Below are 22651 nucleotides of genomic sequence, written 5' to 3' on the forward strand. Positions count from 1 at the left end.
TTTAATAACTGATTAATTGAGTTCTAATTGCCGTTAATATCAAAATCCGTTTTCTCTGCTTCAACAGATCACTTACCCTCTTCAAGCAGTCAGTCCCTCATTAACGCACGATAAAATACGGGCTATGTAATCAAACCTACTATTAAGCAATGCTTCCGCTAAGAGATATCTCATGTAGTGCAACCTCCACAAATTACCCCTTCCCCCCTCCCCTCCCCTTCCCCCCCCCCCCCCCCCCCGTCCCACCTCGTGACTAGAGGCGTATAGGCACCTTCCCCTATAAAATTTCGCACGTCAGTCCCAAAGCAAGCACACGCTGCCACATGCACGTGCAGGCCAAAATTTCCGCATGTAATTGCATCATCTTGATAGACGTGGCACCCACAGCCGCTACCGACGTTTTCGTAATGTTTTTCTTCGTTTTAGTGATGTAAGAGCAGCGATAGAGAGAAAATCCTGCCCTCTGCTCTCCCGGCCTGGATCCAAAGCCTAGAACTCCACAGAGTTTTGCGGCAAGCGCTAATCAGTTCACGCTGCTTTTCTAAGCTGCTAAGCTTACCTCTATCCGTATTTTTTTAATAGGTTGATCGAAGAATGCTCACAGCCACGCCGCAGAAATCCAATGAGGTAGGGTAGGTGAGCTTCTGCCTTAAAAGTACGAAATACAGTCAATCGAAGCTATGAAATCATCATACAAAATAACAGCGTACAGTATAGTAATGTAAAACGGATGTCCCAGCTAACTTGGGCTAAGAGTATAAAATAAATATTTGATAAGCTAGGGAAATCAGTTGCATACAGCTGCCAGCCGTCTTGTGGATCACACACAATTTCTTGGTTTCAGAAGTAATTAATTATTTAATTTGGTTATTTTTCTAATTTGCTTAATATTTATTTAGACAATATGTGATTTGCAAAGTTGGAGAGCGCCTTCAGAACCCCCATTCCATTTATTTGCGATAAAAAAAGCGTCACGTGTCTTTTTCCCGAGCTCCGACGAAAGCCCAAGAATTGCGAAAACTGGAAAAAACGTTAACCTGACCTCATCAGCTGTGCTTTAGAGCCATTTAACAAGCTCCAAATTGGAGCGGCTAGGAGTTCGTCTCGTATCTCAGAAAAGCATATACTGACGTCAATTTTCCACGCTACTGCCTCGTCCTCAGAAGATGTGCACGCACTTGAAGTAAACAATTTCGGTTACTGTGCAATAAACCAATCACCGTGCATTTCGTTCTTGTGCCTATCCAGACCTACACTCCACTTGACACGCCATGAACGTGTATCTCTCAAAAATTTCTGTAGCCACAGAGGCCAATTACAGCGGACAAACGTCCTTCCACAAAGAAAGCAGAGCTTCCCGATGTTCCGGAATTTTTGCTGCTATCTTGGCCATCATGTGAGAACGCAAGCGCTCCTCTTGGGACGAGGAAAACTGGGTCCTCCAGTCGCCGACGGTTGCCTTCCGGATGAGCTTGAAGAGTGCGTTATTGCCTTGGGAGGCCCATTGCGGCGATGGTTTTCCGCAGCCCCTTTTCCTGAGTGCCTCGGCTAGATCCATTACTTTCTTGTCGCTCGTGTTGGAAAGCACTGCCTGCCTGGCTTCCGTGTGCGTTTTTCTCATGTCGTCTGGGGATACTTCCTGCGAAATATAAAAGTATACAGTCGTGTCTTGGTGCGTCTCTGCGTCAAGGCCAAGACATATAACAGCTCCGTATTATACTCATGACTGGGTCAATCCCTCGTATCTCTCTTATCACTCCTGTGGTATCACGGTTCCGGCAAAGCAACCACAGTTCTGTAAGCGCGGGGATATTTTTTTATTATATCCACCATATCATACCTATTTGCACACAACCAAGTTAATACCTTTGCCATTTGCACCTTGCCATAACAGTCTCGATCACTACCCAATTATAGCGAAGGCGGCAATTCATGTTCCGCATGATTCAGTATGACCACTAACTTCGCGCCCTCATTTCATCCCAATTATGAAAAACTCGCAACGGGTGAAATCTGACAGCAAAGCTTTCGTAATAGTGTACAAGCCTCCTAATCGTTGGTATGCTGGTAGTAGTATACTGCGCAGAGATTGATTAGCGTGCACTTTTGTGTGCCGACTGTTTTAATAGACAAGAACAGGACGGTGTACTATTGTGTTCGGGCGCGTAAATGATTAATGTACCGACTGGAATAACAGAAGCATCTGCGACCTTACTGAGCCTATGTTTAGCGAATTACAAAATTAATGACATTGAAGCTGGGTTGTCATTGTACATATGAAATAAATCGGTAATGTTTTTTTTTTTTGTTTCCGCACCATTTCAAGGCTAAAAGAGCAAAAGTAATGAGCAAAAGGTACAGTACTTTAATTTTCCGTAAATACTTTTCACCGTGTTGAAAGTAAGCGTAAACGCCATGAGAAGACAATGTCGGTTATTAAGCAATAGATACTAATATTTCGGACAGTTTAGCCCACCATTCGTTTCCACAGCAATTTTTTTAAGAATTTGTTCGGGCACTCCAAGGGGGCATCGGCAATATTAAGCGTTTTGTCACTAACTGAAGCACAAAATAAAGGAAGGGTTTTCGCGATAGAGTATTCTCATCCGTATTTTGCACGGAAGGCATCTCCGTCTAGTGCTACTTGCCGCCGCTTACGCGTATGCAGCACAAGAAGCTGTCAGCAAACGTCTAGTCTATGTGTCCCCACTCTAACCACAGAAAAGACAAATTTATCCACAGCACTGCTACCTTTTATGTCCCTCGGACGCCTATCAAAAAAATTTCAACTAAAACATTTTCTTTAGACTGACTTGGTCACTGCATTATGTCACCCCTTCTGTACCACAAATATCTTACAAGAGCAGAATAGTGCTTTGTGCCATCGTTCTGTTGAAACACAAACTCTGGAATGCTTGTGGAAACACTCTAACAGTTCACTGATAACGATATAACGATATTTGCTTATGACATTTCGAATGCTATTAGGGAGGGCTACTCCACTGACTGTGAATTAGCCCCAAGCAGTTATGTACTTGTCTTTATGTTTTAACGTTGTAAGTTGATAACGAGGTCAGATAAGCTGCGTTAGGGGCAGTGTGTATATTCAACCTTGTTCGTCTAACTAAATTACTCTATTCCCTTGGTCACCTTTTCCCACCAAGTGCTCATCTGGATATATCATCCTAGATATCCAGTTATTTTTAAGAGATGTACGAGTTTTCAATTCGGCTCCTCTCGTTCAGCTGAGCACATGACCCACAAGGTTTCACAGTCCATGGAGCCGATGTAGAGCATTAAACCTGGGCAAAAACTTCAGAAATGCCTCTACCAGAAAGTCGACATTTGCAGCTCGTGCGAACAGTGCCATTTGCAATAATTATGTTTCTAGATTGCTATGTCCCCATAATACTCGCGAAGTCTCCTACTGCCCGACTTTGAAATGAAATTCACCGAAACCTCGTGTTTCATCCTAGTGCTTTGACAATAAATATTTCTGCCGTTTGAAAAGTTTTGGTGATGTTATACTTGTTCATTGCATTTCGCATACTGGTAACTAAAATGTGCACTAATACAACTAAGCGCGGAACATGCCGCTTGGAAATGACAAAACGTTAATAATAATTTATAACTGGTGGAAAATGAACACAGCAGTAAGAAACTATGGAAGGAGGAAAATAAATACAAAATTCGCATAGTTACGGCTCCAACAACTGCTGGCTAAAAAAGGGGCATTGTTGGATCAGAATATATTTTGATATCACAAATAGGTATTTCTTAAAACAAGAACAAGTAAAAATAAATAAAATAACAACAATAAAAATAATAACACTTAAAATGTTAATTAATATAAAATAAATATAAACACATTACAAATTAAAATGTAAAAGCTACACAATGTTGCGACAACACTAATGCTTTCGCTTTCTCCCAATGAAGTTTTTGTAGTGCCTCGAACTTTTATTTCTTATTTTTTATTTCGCCAAATAACCGTTCTCTCGCTTTGGCTGCTCAATTTACTCTAGTCTCTCCTTATACCTGAAACCAGTAGCCAACGTTTCTATACAAGCACAATTGTCTTCGCCCGAGCAAGGCACTCATCACTGACCACGGTTGTAAGAAAGTTTTCGCTCCTAGCAAGAAGCTTCGGTGAGGAAGAGGGGGATGTTGGGAGTTGACCTGCAGGCCAACTCGACTTGCAGCTACCATGCCTTCTGTCAGATCCCTCGTACTTGAACAAAACACTCCTTCAAATTTACTTTCACTATCCTTACGCTATCTCTCCCTCTCCTGCTGAAGCTTCTCTGCTTCGTCGCAGTTTTTCAGGCCAACCAGTCCGATTCCCTGTAGCATACCACGAGCATTTTCAACTTCAACATGAGGTGATCCGCAGCCAGAAATTGTGGACAACAGCATTCCCCAACCGAAGTATGCTCGCAATTTTCCGCGCATTACAAGATTGCAGAGAGACAATCAATACATCTGCGTGTACGTCCTCAAGACATTTGTCCATTTATTGTCATAACCGCGCCCCATAGTTTTTTATAGTCAACTTATTGGTGCCAGCTCAGGATAACTTTAAAAGCAACCTTTATCCATGCGCCGGAAGAGTGTACCTTGGAATATTCTACAGTTCTCTCACATTCAAAAGTGATCTCCGAAAATGCTAGACATGATCGATGAACCCATCCACTGGAAATTACTATTGGACATTTGAGTGCGTTTCCCTATACAATGCACTTGGCACTGCAGTGTATACAGAAGGTTCCACGCGTAGCTTTGTAACATACGTGAACATGTCGTATGTGGCGTATGTAAGAAAAGTTTTTCTGTGTTTGTTTTCTTATTATTGCATTTCACCAGCATAACGTCTGGCTTGCATTGCTCACTATTAACTGATTTTCAATTTTTCTAACTTCTTATTTCAATCGACGCGGCCAACAATGTCAGACGTGGTTGATTCAATAAAATGCTTCTATAGTGATCACGTAGTCTACAACCACCTATCGAGCTCAGACGCTCCCAATAACCCCTCTTATACTGCCCTCACCTTCACTGCTTCATTCTTCTGGTACTTCGGAGCTACTTCACTCTCCACATATTCCCCGTTGGACCTTTCCTTCAAGCCTTGCTCTGCCTTACTGCTCCCTTCCCCTTCTAAATGCTTTCACTCGCCTAACTCCTCCTACATCAACTTTCCCTCCTCAGCGCCCTGCAAGTAAATTGAGCCCGTTACAGCCTACCAGAATCTCTTTGACAGTTCTGAGCTCTTCAACTTTTTCTTCAGATCACTTTCACTCTCTCCACGCCTTGGTGCTTTCATCCTCCTGCAGGTAACACCAATATGCAGCGAAAGCAGGGAAATGAACGCTTGATAGCTGCACTGTAAATAAAATATCCGGCAAGAGTCCGGATCATGGCACGTAGCGTCTGAGCATGACACTGCTTAAAGAAATTCATACGATAATTCAAGCAAGCACGCCCAAATAGGTTACCGCATTTTAATGACGCAGAGAGTAACCGTCTACTAAAAGCGAACGTATTGCAAGCTTGAAGAAGTGAAAATGAAGTACGTGTGTCGCTACCACCGGCAGTTTAAGGAAGAAAACTGCGGTAAATAAGACGGGGTTTTGTCGCAAATCTTTGAGGTAAGGCTATATCACTAGAAACCAAATCACACCCTTAAAGGTGCACTTTGTGTCTATAACTCACACCCTCCGGAAGAGGTGCACTGAAGTACTAATTCTCCTTTTATTTCGGTGCAGAAACCAGCACCGCACCCATTAAAAGGGTGCATCAGTACTCAATGCACCCCTTCTATAGAGTGTGAGTTATAGACGCAGAAATGCACCTTTAAGGGTGCGATTTGGTTTGCAGTGTACGCTACGCTGTTATTCACTCCCGTGCTGTGATCACGGAGTCACTTCAAGTTCTAACGTCAATAATTGCTGTCAAGTGGCGGGGTAAAACTTTTAACCCCATTTTCATGGCAACAGATGTATTTTTGCTGTGGGACACGAATCAGTATAGCCAGAAAGACCCACGCGTTGTATTTTTTCTACAAATTAATTAATGAATGCATTTGTTCATGGGTGGTGGTGGTGTTCTGGTTGTTTTTTTTATTGAAGATTTTAATTTCATAGAAGTGCTTGCTACTCTCGATTGCGCTCAGGAAATTATTTTATCTACTTATTCTGTGCGGCGGAGAAAAAATTCAGATTGCGAGCCGGATTTTTACAGACTGTCACATGTATGACGAATCAGTATAGGTTTACTGTGTATATAGAGGTCATTTCCAGTCAATTAGCCGCCATGTAACCAAACTATTCCCTCATAACAGAAGAAAACTAAGTTATAAATTATATTTGTGTGCTACGTTCTGACCTTGAATGATTAGATGTAAAGGATTAATATTTCGAGCAGTGAGAAAACTTTCAACGGTCTTTAATGGTCATTTCAATTGACGGGTATGTGTTAAGGAGTGGTTAGTAAATATAGCTTCTTTTTAACAGCACGTTGAAGAATTAGAGTTTTACTCACTTCCGGACAAAAATATACAACGGCAACTCTTAACAATGTCTGCGTTTTTCTTTATCCCTGCCATCCTTTGCACTTATCCCAGTGTTAAATAAATGTTTGTCGCAGTTGGATAATTCCTGACTTTACCTTTATGATCGTTTCCAAGGCTTTAGGTTCATCGTGCAGACTCTTCCCGCACTCTTCCCCTAGGAAGTCGGCTATTCTCAGGATGCCCAAGCGGACGTCTTCCTTCAGCTGCTCGTACGAAATTAAGAGCACGTTCGGCCGCTTAGTCTGTGGAAACCAGGTGGCCAGAAAGTCGAAGTAGTCGCCAAGGGGAACTTGACCTTGGATAAAGTCCTCGAAAAAGTCGTCGAAGCTGATGAAGCTGGAGTTGGGCTGCCCGAGTCGCTGGTTGTAGTACGACACGCAGCAATCGTAAGGGTTGCGCAGCACGTAGATGTACCTGGACACAGAATGGGCGAGTGTGCATTATCTGTTCTATTCAACTCTTCACGTGCTGTGAGAATTTTAAAAAATTACGAGGAACTTTAGCGGCTAGAGTAGTGAAAGGCGAAAGCCTGAGTGTCGCATTATGCTAAGCAGGCGGTACTTTCAGTGATATCGGAACGCCTCAGTTCAGGCGTTCAGTCGTGTCCGACTCTTCGTGACCCTATGGACCATGTCACGCCACGCTTTCCGGTCTCTCACTATCTTCTTAACATCACATAGCTTCATCTGCAATGCCTCGAGAATGCCATCTAACCATCGCGTTCGCTGCCTACCCCTTCTCCGGCGACCCTCAACCTTTCCCAACATCAAATCTTTCTCCAGCGACTCCTCTCTTCTCATCAGATGACCAAAGTAGCTGAGCTTTAACTTTAGAATTTTACCCTTCAGTTACTACGGTACTAATTAGTAAATAATCTCTGAATTAGTTATTACTTAATTAATCAATTAGGTATTAAGCAGGTAATTGATTACTTACTTAATTAATAATTAATATGTAATTGCAAATTGTTTATATAGTCATCAATTAGTACATACTTTCTTAATTAGTTCTTAATTAGTAATTGAATAATGTGGCCATATAAGGCACGCATCGCGCATACTGTGGTGGTGCTCTGTTATTGGTCGAGACCTCTATGACGTCCTCCCACCTTGGCCAATCAGAGCCGCCGCAAAAGAGGGACACATTTTGTCCATGACAGCATGAGCCATTAAAGGCTTTCGCCTTAAAAGCTCCTGAGGCCATGCCATCCCTATCATGCTTTCAGAGCGCAGCTCTCATGCCCCCGTTCGGCGGCTGAGGCGCATCGCTGTTGGTGTCGCTGCCGGTGTAATCGAGCGAAATATTTCTGAACCAATTAAAGAAATTTTTCAGAAGAGAAAGAAGAGCCACGATCCCTGCGCCGCTCTCTCTTGGCTCTTTTTTCTCTTCTTCTGGGAAATTCTATTTGACTTGTGAGAAAAATAAAGTCCTTTGTAACTGCACATACACTTTGTAACTGCACATACACACAAACAAGCATCTCTCAAACTCTTTACCTAAATATATATCGCAAAACCGCTTAAATACCTTCGCTAAAACTTCGCATTAGGGAGTATCGTAATTGTCCCTAGAATTTTATGTTGCAGTGATCGCTTTCGAAAAGGTGGATTTCAGGACAGCAGCAGGCATAGATTATATTGTAAGGCATGGTATGCTATGTTAAATTCTATATTTTAAATTCTATATTCTGCCATACCATGCGATAGCATAGCATGGTATAATATTGGATTTAGAATATGAATACTGTTCTGTCACATATATGGTAAAATATTGTATGCCATGCTACGGTATGCTATTGTATGGTATGTTAGAGTATCAATATTACTCTATGCTATTGTATGGCACTGTATAAAACCGTACCATAGCATAGCATGCCTTTTTTTTCCTTTATTTTGGCGAATATTTTTTTCCACTAGGCAGTATATAGTAGGACACAGTTTCGTTAGATATGGTACAATGTATTATGTACGCTAGATTACCACGAACCTTTGAACGATCGCGTGACGTTATGCATGATACGCTATATCACGGGAAGCAAACCAAACATCGCAGAGGATAGAAAAAGGAGACAAACGCATGTGTCGCTTCTGCTCCTCGTCCTGTCCTCTGAGCTGTTTGGATTACTTCTCGTTATGTACAGCCACCAACTAGCTCAATGTGCCGTTCTTCTACATATATAGCACGTCATGGTATGGTTTGGTTTGGTATGGTATGGTATGGTATGGTATGGTATGGTATGGTATGGTATGGTATGGTATGGTATGGTATGGTATGGTATGGTATGGTATGGTATGGTATGGTATGGTATGGTATTGATTTGCATTGTATGGTTTGGCATAATTTTGTAAATTAATGACATTGTATCGACTCCTGATACACCTGATGTAATATTATATGCCGATGACGCCACCTTCGTTACTCGGCGTTAAAAAGCTAACAAGCATATTAGTCGATGCTAACACATGGATCAGACAACTATCTAACTAAGCTATCTCATAACCAGTTAGACCTGAACATAGACAAAACATGCTATGCGATTTTCAGAGCGATAAATAAGATAGCAGATCTAATCTTTATGGAAAAACAATAACTCAAGTGCTCAAACAAAAATTCTTAGGAGTACTCTTTCATGAAAATCTTAGTTGTACATCATATGTTGACAGCATTTGCAACAACATATCAAAACCTCTTGCTCTCTAAACAAATTCAAATACATATTGCCCGCATGGTTCAAGCGACAGTTGTACCATGCAATAATTTACTGTAGAGTACATTGTTGCATATCGGTATGGGGCACAACTTCAAAGGGTAGCGTGTAGCGGCTTCATATCATGCCGAAGAAACCAATTCGATTCATTGAAAGCATTCCAGTACATGAACATACCCAAGGACTCTTCTATAAAAACAAAATTTCAAAATTTACTAACATATTTTGCTAACAGTTAGCATTACGAATGTTTCTGGAAATCAAATGGGATGAACGTGGTTTTTTCGCTATATATGCAAGTCCTGATTGCGATTATTATTTCAGAAAAGCCGCATTTACTACACGTACTTTGGAATGCAGTCAATTAACTGCAATAATTCCAACCGACAGCCGCTCACACGAAAAAAAATTCTAGAGGGCACTTTAGACCACTAAAGTGCGATGAGGCGAAAGCCATTATAGGGCGGTTTATCGTAGCCCTCCACTACGGCGCGTCTATCTCCCTCTCTTCTTTCACTCCCACCTTCCTCCCTTCCTTTACGGCGTGGTACATGTGTCCGCGGAGAATTGTGACAAATACTGCGCCTTTTCTATCTTGTAAATCAATTTCAAACGCCGCTGATGCCTGCTGTACTAACGCCTCCTAGACATCTGGGTCTGCTTCTGTTTGCTGTATGGCGCGGCATTCGAGGAAGCGGCAAATGAAAAGAGCTGCACAGACGCCTGGATCAGACATCCGGCAGAGTCAGCTTCGTATATGCATGAATCGCCTGGTGACGTCATGACCTGTCGTGACGGAAAAGTGCTTCAATAAGAAAGCAGCGCCTAACAAAGTTTTTGCTCTCTTGTTTTGTTTGTTTGTTTCTTTTTCCTGTGACACTGATTACTGTTTTTATGTTGAAGAGCTCTTAAAATATTCATGTATGATTTTTTGCGTCTTCTCCTAGTATGGCTTTATTATTCTGAAGGTATTGTTGGATCCAAAAAGCGTACAGGGGAATACTTCAAGGCTGAGTAACACTTGAAATAGGAGAATAATTGCTCATCACCATACAAACAACTGTAGCGCTACATAGCCACTAAAGGTAGTACAGCTTTTCCCTATTATTTCAGTCAAAGACCGCCCAAGTCTAGGGACGAAACCTGGAACCAGCACCATCCAACCGGGACGAGCGGTAGATGGTAGCAAGAGGCCGAACTGGTCAGTAGCTTTAAATGGGAATGGTGCTAGTATGTCGTCTATCGTTTTCTGGACTATTGCCTCCAAGGTAATTTCACAAATCTGCATTTAAACGAACATACCTCGCTTCCTCTGAGAAGGGTGCCTTGTTGAAAGGCATGTGCGTCTTGATAACCGCACCTGGGGTGTCCGAGCCTCTGTAGCCGATAAAGCTGGCGAGCATGCACTGAACGGCGCTCTCCATCGGACTCTCGTGCCGGTGGTGTAAAACCCGTCGGGCCACGAACTGAGTCCACGTGGTTCCGCACTTGGGGTACGCCACGACGAACACCTCGTCGGCTTTCGGCTGGTAACGCATCGCTCCTCGAAACAAGGACTCGTCGTAGGACCGGCAGATAGGAACGCCCTCGACGATGCGGAGGTCCGACCGCTCTTCGCTGGAGGCCTCCGCGTTCTTCTCGCCATTGTTTGCCACGTGTCCGGCTCCTGCAGCACGGACGTATATTCAGTCACAAAAAATAAACACTTAAATAAGCTGTTCGGCTTCATACAACACACAGCCAAACAAAACACGGTAGTAAAGAAATTGAAATCCGTAGAGTCAATACTGACGCTTTTCCATACACTGTCCTCAATTCTCCTACCTGTTACAGAGATTGCGGTAACGCTTCATTGATAGCCACCATTGCACTTCATACTAACTGCAGGCAGTAGTTTTGTGACAATAATGATATTTTATGAGCGCGGATTCTAATCGGTAACGTTATGGTCGTTATTGCCATACAGATGTGAGTCTTACACACAGAATACATGCAATATGTTTAAAAGGACGGAGCTGTTTAAATGTTTAATACAATTTCATTCAAACATAATTTAATGTCCGCTCAATTGTAACTTGTCTTCATAATTTTTCCCCTCTTCGCGTAGGAATTTTCGCCGCCAAGCTGACTTCTATGCTTCTTTTCGTGGAAGGTATTAGTTTCGTGCACTGAGTGCAATGCCGCTTAAGACGAGTGCGACGATGTTTTATTCAAGTTGTACCAATATCGCTAAACAATAGGCACTGTAAACAAGAAGGCGCACAAGATGTGTTATGGGCAGTTCGTAACCGGAACTAAACGATGACAGCAGGGTCCCTTTTTTTATATATTTCTTCAATATCCCTAGCGAAAAAACCCTATGAGTCACAATAATCTCGTATAGATTTCTCATACTAAACTCATACTCAACTCGTATAAGCCTCATATAATCTCATACAGATATCATACAACGTAGGAGAACTATATGAGATTGTATGAGATTTGTATGAGTTTAGTATGAGAAATCTATATGAGGTTATTGCGACTCATACATTTTTTTTTTTCGCTAGGGATATGGGATTCAGCAGAATTGTCGTATTCTATCTTCGCAACACCCATCGTTCAGAATGTTTTGCATGTCACATTATGGAGTATAATGTTTTATGTTCGAAAGGAGAGTTCCGACCGCGTTTAAGAGGTTCAATGCAGGTATGAAGTTGGCATAGATGGACAAGGGATTCTGAAATTCAATCAAAGGCGGAGCTGACGCGCAGGGTAGGTTGGGAGCTAAAATACTCCAGATTAGGATACTCGACTTTCAACAGCCGTCGATCTGGTTTCTCTGGACTGGGACACTCCGTTTTTATAGAACAGTAACTCTACTCATCAAAGAAGTCAAGCACAAATCCGTGTCAAGATCCGACCTTCCTTTAGCCTTGAGAAGTACAGCATAGCTGAAGTGGCTCTAAGTTACAGTACAATATATTTTCATATACATAGCTTACAGTAGTGACTGATGTCCACCGTCATGTACATGACCCTTGACCTTGGCTTTTGACCATTGGTCCCTTTACGTTTGACTTTCCTGCTAAATCGAGCCACCAATCATCAAATTCGATGCTACAGTAGGCTACGCCATGCTAACTTTTAAAACACTGGTTACATTTGTTTTGACGCCTGAAATAGTAATTCTCCCCGCTATATTTTCATCGCTATCTCTCCTCTTGTATTTTGTCCTATCACTCTCGCCGTTTGGTTCATTTCCGCCAGCTGGGGATCAAGTGTACAGGAAACAAGCGGAAATGTAGGCGACCCGCAAATGTCTTTTATCTACAGATTTCTTCTTGCCATAATTTTTTATCAAACTACCAACATCCCAACTTATCAAATCATTTCTTAACAGTCATTTTCTTTACAGCACTACTTTCTTCAATCATATGCACTGAGATTGTTTCTGTTACCACTTCGGGGCCACTGAAGAGCTAATAAATATTGACCATAATTAATTGGCTACGGTCGTCCTGCCTCAGCAGATTTACCCTTTAATTTAATACTGATACAGACGGACACTCGAACTCCTGGTCACGCAGGCGCTTGTGACCTATTCTATTTATACTGGGGGTGCATAGCAAAACCACAGAACTTGCATCACACAGAACACACATACGAACAGTGGGAGGCGGCGCTGTCCACTGGTGCTTGGACGTCTAGCTAATCGTCCACAAGAAAAGCCAGCGCAGCCATGGTCTAAGGCAGCCCTGCTTGTCACTTCCCTATTTCCCATCCCCTTTTTCCTTCAAAAAGTTTTAGATCACCTCACCTTCAAACTGGAGTGAGGAGTCTGGTCATGCAGGTTTCATCGTGATAATTACTATCCGCTATCACAGGAAATTACAGTGTTGTTTATAACACTTGTCCTTTTGGTATTGGTCGTAATTATGTTGTTTTAGAGTCAATGAAACACTGGGACAAAAGCGTGAACATGGTTTTGGGCAAATGCATGGTCACCCGAACTACTTTCCTCGGAGCGCAGTCTGTTTTTCAGTGTCGACCTTCACCGCTGCGCTGCAGCAGCTGCGCCAGTTGCCTTCACCGCGAGTGCTCGTCGGCCACACGCATATGGTCTGAACAAGCTTCGACACAACACAAAAACTATACTTCCGTTGCTGAGCGAAATCTAGCACATGGTATATAAGTTTCTGCACATGAACAAAAATATGGCCTTGCGAAGGTCAATTGCAGCGAGAAAAGACTACTGTTTTACTTCAATAGCCTCTTTTTTAATATCTCGCACGACATTTAATACAATTAAGGAATCCGCTCTGGCTAATGTATTCCTAGACTTTTTTGGTTCTAATGCAGAAAGTTGCTCGCGAGGATCGCTTGGTGTCTCAAAATAGCCCGACGAAACATTAAATGTTGGGACAAAGGGGTTATTTCCTGCGAGTTTTTATCGATAGCGCTTATGAACCCGCTACTGCCAGTATTACAAACGGCTCATACAACCGACGTACAAGCCTTGAGCCTCTCTACAGTCGTATACAACTCAAGAACAAATGTGATCTTTCCCTTCATTGGACCGTTTAGAGCCAAAGGGGTCAGCCGATTTTCGTGATTCGAACGGGATTCTCTTGAACGTGCTATCGGGACAATGAAAGAAGGTTCATTACCCGTGAGTCGAGTTACCCGCGGCATCACGAGGATCGGTCGACGCCACGGGCCTAAAGGCATCCTTGGAGTCATATCTGCCATTTCTTTCTGGAATTGTGTACAGCGCATCAACCTTCCAGGGCCAAGGTAATTATTAACTCTTAATATAACTTATTCTTGCCAACTGCTTTTAGACTCCATGCAGATATGAAGGTTGAAAGATTTCTTCTGAAGGAGGAGCAATTATCATTTTGTTTTGTTTTTATTGCAAAAGGAATACTATGACACCCAAAGTGAGGCCTCGCCATGACATTTGATTTCACGTAGGCCCTACGCTACGGGCAGGAACTGCCAACTCGGGCCGCTCCTTTCATTTGGGTGGGTGATATCAGAATCAGCCTGCTAGAACCGTTTGCATTCTCGTTACCCCTACGACAAGCAGGCACGTCCATACGGCTTGATTGAAGCGTGAATTGATATGTGGGCTAGTAGCTTGCGCTCCCGCGTCATAACCCTAAAGAATGAGCTTAAGTGTCCCCAATAATGTAGTACCTTACACGGATACGGCGTGATAGGGGAATAATGTAGGAGGCAAAAGAAGCTTCCGTCGTTGCTTTCTCAATTAAACTACGGTTAACTAGGGCTAAAGCACAACTAATTTTTTACAAGGAAATATAAAGCGTGCAATGTGAAAATAAGGCCACTCCTGCATCATTTCCTGTACATTAGACTTTACCTTATTTCTTCCCGCAGCAGCGAGCTACCGATATAATGCAATAAATGTTGGCCGATTCGTTACGATGAATAGCAACTTGCTCGAGGTATACTGCAAGCGTAGCACATTGATGAAAACTTATTCGCAACGTTCACATCCCGTTAGTGTGAACGCGCTTTTACATCTACGGTCCTTGTAGATCTTCGCGTACGCGATCTTTGTTATTTGCGTAATTACTAATCCCTTAATATGTCTCCAGGAGTATTGCATTCCGAGCCAGACATGTTGTACAATACCATAGGCCACGCAGGCACATTCGTGCGAGCTTGGTTTAGTGAGGCTTTGCATCTATGCCGAGTGGTCATTCGCGTAATGTTGTATGTACCTTACGACTGGAGCCGCCTGCCACCCTCTGGGGACGTGCTCATCTCTACATGCCGTGTGGCTTGATGCTGACCTCCCCAAAATCTACCGACGGATGTGGACGCCTGAATATATAGGTGCTCATCAGCAGCCCTTACTAGATTTTCTTAAGGACTCTTGTCTGTACCTTATTTGTGCATAACCATCCTATGCTGCAAGGCACGCTATCGTAATACGAAAGTGTGAGATAACACAAACGCAAATTAATAGTTTAGTGAAAAGATTGAGCAGGAGGGGGAGAAATACTTAAGCTCAGCCTTTAAAGGCATGAGGAAACAACGTTAATGGCTCCTGCCTGCCGGCTCCCCTTGTGGATTTTTATTTGCGTACATGAACTTGGCTAGCCACCTATTCAGTAATCGTTTAATTTGCGCCTCTATTACCCACATATACTCAAGAGCACCCAGTCGTAAAATACCATACTTTACGGTAGACCACCCGACGTAGATACAGATCGTCGCCATGACTAAGCTGTACGAACCTGTCTTCACGGTCAAAAGAACCATGTCTAAATTAGGATCGAAGGGTCCTGGAAGTCAGGACTCCAGTCTCTGGAATCTCAGAGGCGATGTCCGAGTTGGCAGCGCCTTCCGATACAGCCCTGTCATATGGCCTCATACATCGCATCACCCGAAGGCCACTGAGTGCACTTCCATGTTGCCTGCCAGCCGACTCTGAGTCGAACCAAAACGCGCCCCTCAGGCAAGCCAAACCTCCCGACCCTCTCGATCGATGATTGCAAAGTCTTCATAGGACCTCACAATGGCTTCAATTTCTGCTCATTGGGCGCCGATCTGTCACACGGGCCATGGCAACGGCGTCGAAGCTTGCCTACACAAGTCAGGACGAGATCATATTCCACACACGCCATGAGCGAAACATTACCGTGGTGAGCACGCCAGACTCACCACGGTAGCAGTCCCCGAGCTAGCAGTTCCTACAAAAGCAATGCCAATACGCCCTACCTCCAGTTAATGGGCAGCCATGTCATCTTCCATGCAGCTACCTGCCAGCGCTATGCTCGTCATTTTTCGCTCACAACGCCGTCAGATTTTCAGGTAAAGGGGGTCTTAACACTGCCGCGTTAAACTGTGAGATACTTATTGGTAATTAAGTGAGTAGAGATTACATGTACGCGAACTATAGAAATCGCAAGTATAGGCGCAGACTACCGCTACCTCGTCATACCCTTACAGGCGGAAGTGTCTCCCATAATTTTACATGATTAGGTAGGAAAGGTAATCGCGGAGCACTGACGTGGTGCTCAGTAAATGTACAGTTCTGATTGTCTTCAATGCCTGCAAGGAGGATGGCTTGTCCAAGAGTTTGCACTGTACCTTGCGGAGTGGACTGCGCCTCGACTTCAGCCATGAGCGTAGAATCCGTCGGCGATAATTGCTTCCAACTGTCCTCCTATATGGCTTCTGAAAGCTGTGAAGCTGCGCTGTGATATGGGCTGCTGCCAGCATTTCATGCGGCGCTGCGTCCCACTTGCTACCCGCATTTAAAAAAAAAAACAATGATCAGGAAAGCAGATGCGTTTCCTGTGGCTGTGGCGCTTGCAAGCCACATTGTTACTTCCTCTCCGTTTCTCTACGGCCTTGCTGAGGAGCAAGCATATGTGCGCCAAGTTTTATTACAGTTTCTCCTGCAAAGATGTCCCGTTTGTCTCGGTAACAGGTAATAATTTATCTCGTTTTAGTGATTCAACAGATGTTTGGTTTGGGCTAGCTGGTAGTAATTTCTTGAAAACATAGCGCAAATGCATACAGGAACTACACAGGTGTAGACGGGACAAGCCATGCAACTTTATTTTGGAAAAAACATCCCGTCGAATATATAGGTGCCAATTTGTCACTATCAGTCGGTGAGCGTGCGCACAGAAGAGCCCAGTCATAACACTGGATGGAAAAAGAAAAAAGAAAATAAATGCACTGTGCCGGCGGGGTCACAAACAAAAAGCAGAAAAGCCTTGTTAAACGTATCACTGTTAAAATCTCTTAACAATAAAGGTTGTCCATAAATTAACAAATTCCAACAATTTAACAGCGGTGAAAAGATGCAAACAAAAAGAATTAGGATGAAATGATAAGGAGGAAGATTAAAGGAGTGCGGAATGATCTTACGCTAAGACAATCATAAGATGTAAACTATACCGATCAAAAGAAGAAAAAGGGAAGAGAAATAATAAAATAAAACAGGAGTGTATAAGGCTCCATGCTAAGAGAAACGTGGTGAAAAGCACATGATGACAAAATGGACAATAAACCATATGAAGAAAGCAAGTGTAGTGAGAGCTAAAAGCCAAAAATCAAGAGATATAAACTTATACGAAGTGAAAATAGAGCAAATATAAAAATACATGCAATTATACGTATATAAAAACATAGAAAACCAATTAAAAATAAAAAGAATTCAGGAAATAAAAAACAAGAAAAAACAAAGGTCGTAAGTGAGAAGAAAACCATTTTTCGAGATTGACAACTTCTGCGTGCATTGGCACTTTCTCTCCCAGGGCAGTAATTAAAAAAATATCTAAGTTTCATTATTAATTAATTATCTTTAGAGAACGAAAAATGCTGTAGATTAGCATAGGCGACTTTGAACAGCTCTTAAATTATTTTACTTCGCTATTGCTCACCGTATTTTTCAAAACCTTGGCTACATTTAGCTGGGACACCTTGTGTGTATATGTACAGGGTGGTCAAGCTAAATTTAGCCAATTGCAAAAAAAAAATAAAAAATTTGAGGTAGGCCAGGGGAATCACTTGCATAGAACTGCTAGCCGTCTTGCGCACCGCAGGCATTTTTTTTGTTTCACAAATAACCGATTAGTTATTTTTTCTAATTTACTAAACATTGACTTGCAAATATGTGATTTGCAAAGTTGGAGAGCACCTACAAAAACCCCCATTCCAATTATTGGCTATAAAGGAAGCCTCACGCGTACCATTGTTCAGAGATACAAAAAAAAATCATTTTAGCTCGAAGTTAAACCTGAAGTTACGTGAGAGCAATCTGCGTGGCTACGCTTAGGTTCGGCTTGAAAGTAAAAACATGGCTTTTGCATATAGTAGTTTACTCTATGGTTTCAGCTTTATATTATGACATAGGGGAATCACCTCACGTATGAACACCCCTTCTCGTCGTTGACCATTCTCACTCGGGTGTAGAACACTTCTATACTCCATTTCATAATTCAAGTGCAACACTGCCAAAGCTAGAGCCCTTGTTTGCGCTCCCGGCATCCGCGATGAAAAACAGTGCCTGCTCTTGATGAGAGGAAATAATAGTTGCTTTGTCTGCAAGCTTAATACATCTTACATTTGCCATCAACTCCACAAAAAGCACCTTTTTTAAGGAGAAAAGATCGGATTCAAAAATTTTGTATGTTTTGTTTGTCGTTTTCATTCGTGTCGCGTTTTGACTGTCCCACAACCCTGCCAGTGGTTCCCTCCACGTTCAGTTCAGTTCAGGCGTTCAGTCGTGTCCGACTCTTCGTGACCCTATGGACCATGTCACGCCACGCTTTCCGGTCTCTCACTATCTTCTTAACATCACATAGCTTCATCTGCAATGCCTCGACAATGTCATCTAACCATCGCGTTCGCTGCCTACCCCTTCTCCGGCGACCCTCAACCTTTCCCAACATCAAATCTTTCTCCAGCGACTCCTCTCTTCTCATCAGATGACCAAAGTAGCTGAGCTTTAACTTTAGAATTTGACCCTCCAATGAGCAGTCAGGGTTTATGGTCGACAATATCGACTGATTTGATCTTCTGGCAGTCCAAGGAACTCTTAAGAGTCTTCGCCAGCACCACAATTCAAACGCGTCAATTCTTCGGCGGTCAGCCTTTTTCACAGTCCAACTCTCGCATCCATACATCACAACTGGAAAGACCATAGCACGGGTTATACGGATCTTGGTTGGCAGACTAATGTATCTGCTCTTTACTAGGCGGTCAAGGCTAACCATTGCTCTCTTTCCCAGAAGCAGGCGTCTCCTAATTTCATGGCTACAGTCTCCTTCCGAGGTAATCTTGGCGCCCAAGAACAGAAAATCTGTCACAGCTTCCACTTCTTGTCCATTGATGCTCCAGGACTTGATAGGGCAAGACGCCATGATCTTCGTCTTTTTAATGTTCAGTTTAAGCCCAAACTTCTCACTCTCTTCTTGTACGCGCATCAGAAGTCTCTTGAGATCCACTTCACTTTCTGCCATTAAAGTGGTATCATCCGCATATCTCCACGTAGCTATAGTATATTCTAGGCACTATAACGTAGCACAACGCAGCGATCTTGACTGCCTCTTCGGAGCGGATTTTTTCTATAACATCCGCACTGCGAAGATGTTTAGGCACGCGAAGCAAGTTATTGCAAACGTGTATGCTCGAAATAGAGCCCGTTTCCGCAGAAACCACTCGGCCACGAAACGAGCGCGTAGTGATACGCCTTTTTTTTTTCTTGCGGTCTACTTGCGTAGCTTTCGCTGCGTTGCACCTGATGTATAAAACGGAGAATAGTGGTATGACATCGTCTCTAAGTCCAACTCCGAGGCGCACAACCTTCACAATGTTCGAACGAACCTTGTGTCCTAGCAACTCGTTGTCATTCGCCTCTACCAAATACAGGTGTGGAAGCGGGCTCGAGAATTATGGAGCAGCTTTGGGAGCAGTAATAAAGCCATTTTGGAGCAGTTTTGCAGTAACGAAACGAGAGTTTTAGAACATTTGAATTATGTTTTGGAGCATGTTTGTAAGGTCAAACAACTTTGATGATTGCTGTTTTCTTTTTCTGAAATATAAAATCCAACCCGAATCTTTTTTTATGCAAGTCCAACGCCTTTCCGACTTCGCACTCATCTCTGACAAGACAAACGGTCAGAGCATGCAAAAATACACAATATAACACAGGCTGACTTTAGCAACAACTTGGAACAGACTAGCAGCAAACGGAACGCTTGCTGGTACACTTCATAACTGAACACCTAATCTGACCTAATGCGTTTATCCATCTTGACTTGATGGATTCAAATGTCGTGTCTACCACTTCGATGTGCTTTAGCAGCGATACCAATTTGGAGTCCATATTAATGGGCATGGCATTCCCGCTCCCTACGATCGTGCATATTTATTTAGTCCCCAGATATGGGGTATTATATGATCCTTTTTATCCTATGTCTGGGCTTATCTGATAAATTCCTGAGCACTGGTTATTTTGTCTACTAAAAAAGCGCCTTCAGACCATAATAACGTGCCTTCACGAGCTTAGCACCAGTGCCGCTCCCGTACCTTTTGCCTACCTTGGGATCGCAGACGACTGCCGCGCCACCTCGATCGCCTTGTTTGTTTGTAATCATGGAAGAGGTCTACAGCGTTGGAAGCAGGCGTGAGCATTTTGAAGCAGCTTTGGGATACAAACAGATGGTATTGAAGGGTTACCATCTGTTAGGTGCGCGTTTGAAGCGCCCTGATCGTGGGCAGAACGAACGAATGGAAAAACTGCCAAAGTTCGAGACCATTGTGAAAAACCCTCATTCTATTATTCGCGATAAGAGGAACCTCACTTGTATCCTTTTTCCGAACTGCAAAAGAAATACCTCAAGAAAACAACACTATAGCGTATTCGCGCACCGTGATATTATGCTGATCTCAACCGTCATTTGAGTGAATGGAATCAACTGCGGCCGTAGCTCCATACCACCTCTGCAGCGGCAGGCCGATACGTCTGCTATGGTTTCATCACCTGCATCAGCCTGGCGGCGCACGTGACGGTGCAAGTTGCAGCTAGCGCGGCGAGCTCGCTACAACCACAGCCAACATATCCTATCATACCGCTGGCTGTCTTTGGAGTCTTTTGTAAGGAAAGCTACACTAGACCTCTTTGAGGCCATAACTGCGCATGAGTCATAACCGTGGCAACCAGCTGCGTTGTTCCACAGGCATGAAAGAAGGAAAGAACTTAGAAGAAGCCCTGACTTCACTTTTTTTTTAAGCCGGCAGGGCCGCGCGGCGACCGGACGCTGCAATATCTCTCCCCCTCGTTTACCCTCCGAATTTTCTATCTCCGCGACGTCCGCGACGCTCACGAATCTCGGGCCCTTAGCAACGCTGTTGCTAGCGGTCAGAATTTTCATAGCAACAGCGATGCCGTTGCTAATGGCCCGACTTGGCTAACCCTAAATTTTCACGTCACTTCCGCCACACTTTCTCCAATGCATTGAGAATGGCAAGGGCCTCTCCTAAGTTGTTTCCTTCCTCCATGTCCGCGGTTGTTCCGCCGCTGCGCCGACCTAACACCACGTGCCTCGTTATGCAGCCTCACTGCGCATGCGCAAACAGTTCGTGGGTCGTCTAGTGACTCGTCAGGTACGTGGTGCTCGCCACAGAGAAGACAGAAGCGACATCCTAGCAGACGCGCAAGCCGACGTGTTGAGAAGGGTAGTTAGCGCACTTCACATGCACGCGCCGCCCCAGAGAGCTGACCAAGTGGAGCAAGAAAGCGTCTGCCAGCATCCTATAGGCAACCTGCACTATTTAGGTGGAGCTGCAATTGTTCCACAGTTTCTCCAAAATGCTGTTAGCCACATGGTTCGCAATAAACGACGGAGCATATTCAGCAGCATTATAGATAAGCGCATGACAAATAGCCTCCTTGCCCAGGCACTCTCCATGTAGCCCAGTTATCACAGGCCACCCAAAGCTTTGACAGAGCACGCAAACTTATCCCTGTATGCTCAAGTAGGCAGCATGAAACGTCCTACAAAAATGCCTGAAAAGTATTTGCTCTTCTAGCTAGGATGTGTTACGGCGCGTTGATCGACAGCAAACTTCATTGCTGGCTGCCTATGCACAGGGCATAAAAGTGGGCGCTGCATAGACCGCCAGTGAACTTTGATGGGTTCAAAACGCTGTTCCTGTTCGATGCAACGCTCGGTCACCCTCAGCCAAAGCTTGACCTCCAAATTCGCTTCAGCAGCGTTGAACACCTCTGAATTTTTTCATAAAAGGCACAGCACATCCCATGCCAGCCATCAACGTCCTACTTGGAGAATGGTCTAAAGTTAAGAGACAAAAAAAAAAACAAGAACAGCACAGGTTGGCTTTTGACAAGTGCCAGATCGTGCATGTGAATTTGAGCGCCGTCTGGAATGACAAATTTTGACCGAGAGTTTAGGGCAACAGTAAAACCAGAAACTTTTTACATATACTTTTCATACTATACATTCAAAATAAGCTAGCATAACTCAATTAGAAATCTGGGTTTTGAAATTTTTGAACATATCTATCATCCTACTGACGTACCATTGATCCCATCATAAGAGGACTGCAATAGCTAAGGTGTGAAAGTCCGAGCTTTAGTTTCGTATTTGCTCTCACCAAAGTTTTCAAGCTAGGACAAAAGCTACTTCGTAGCAGCATGTAGCACAATTACCACTTGGCACAGCTGGCAGAGCAGTTCCACCCCTGCAAAGTGGGAGCAAGCACATATTACAATCCTGTTGATCATATTAATATTGCCCGAGAGCTCTGCAAATGAACAGCTCTCCATTTGAAGCAGTTTCAGAGCCTTGGCAAAACATTCAGCCATGCAAAATAGCAACAAA

General features: G+C 43.5%; 1 protein-coding gene across 1 annotated transcript; it reads right to left on the minus strand.

Moving 5' to 3' along the window:
- Positions 1-1315: 1315 nt before the first annotated feature.
- Positions 1316-16416, minus strand: LOC146175692 (sulfotransferase 1C2-like). The gene is made up of 4 exons (XM_084581184.1): positions 16383-16416; positions 10581-10944; positions 6667-6985; positions 1316-1639 (listed from the first exon to the last, which is right to left on the minus strand). The coding sequence occupies exons 1-4, from the start codon at positions 16414-16416 to the stop codon at positions 1316-1318; spliced, it is 1041 nt and encodes a 346-aa protein (XP_084437310.1).
- Between the last annotated feature and the right edge of the window lie 6235 nt (positions 16417-22651).

This window comes from Amblyomma maculatum, chromosome 10, assembly GCF_055883805.1.
Source record: "Amblyomma maculatum isolate TAMU_Amacu chromosome 10, ASM5588380v1, whole genome shotgun sequence".
Lineage (NCBI taxonomy): Eukaryota > Metazoa > Arthropoda > Arachnida > Ixodida > Ixodidae > Amblyomma > Amblyomma maculatum.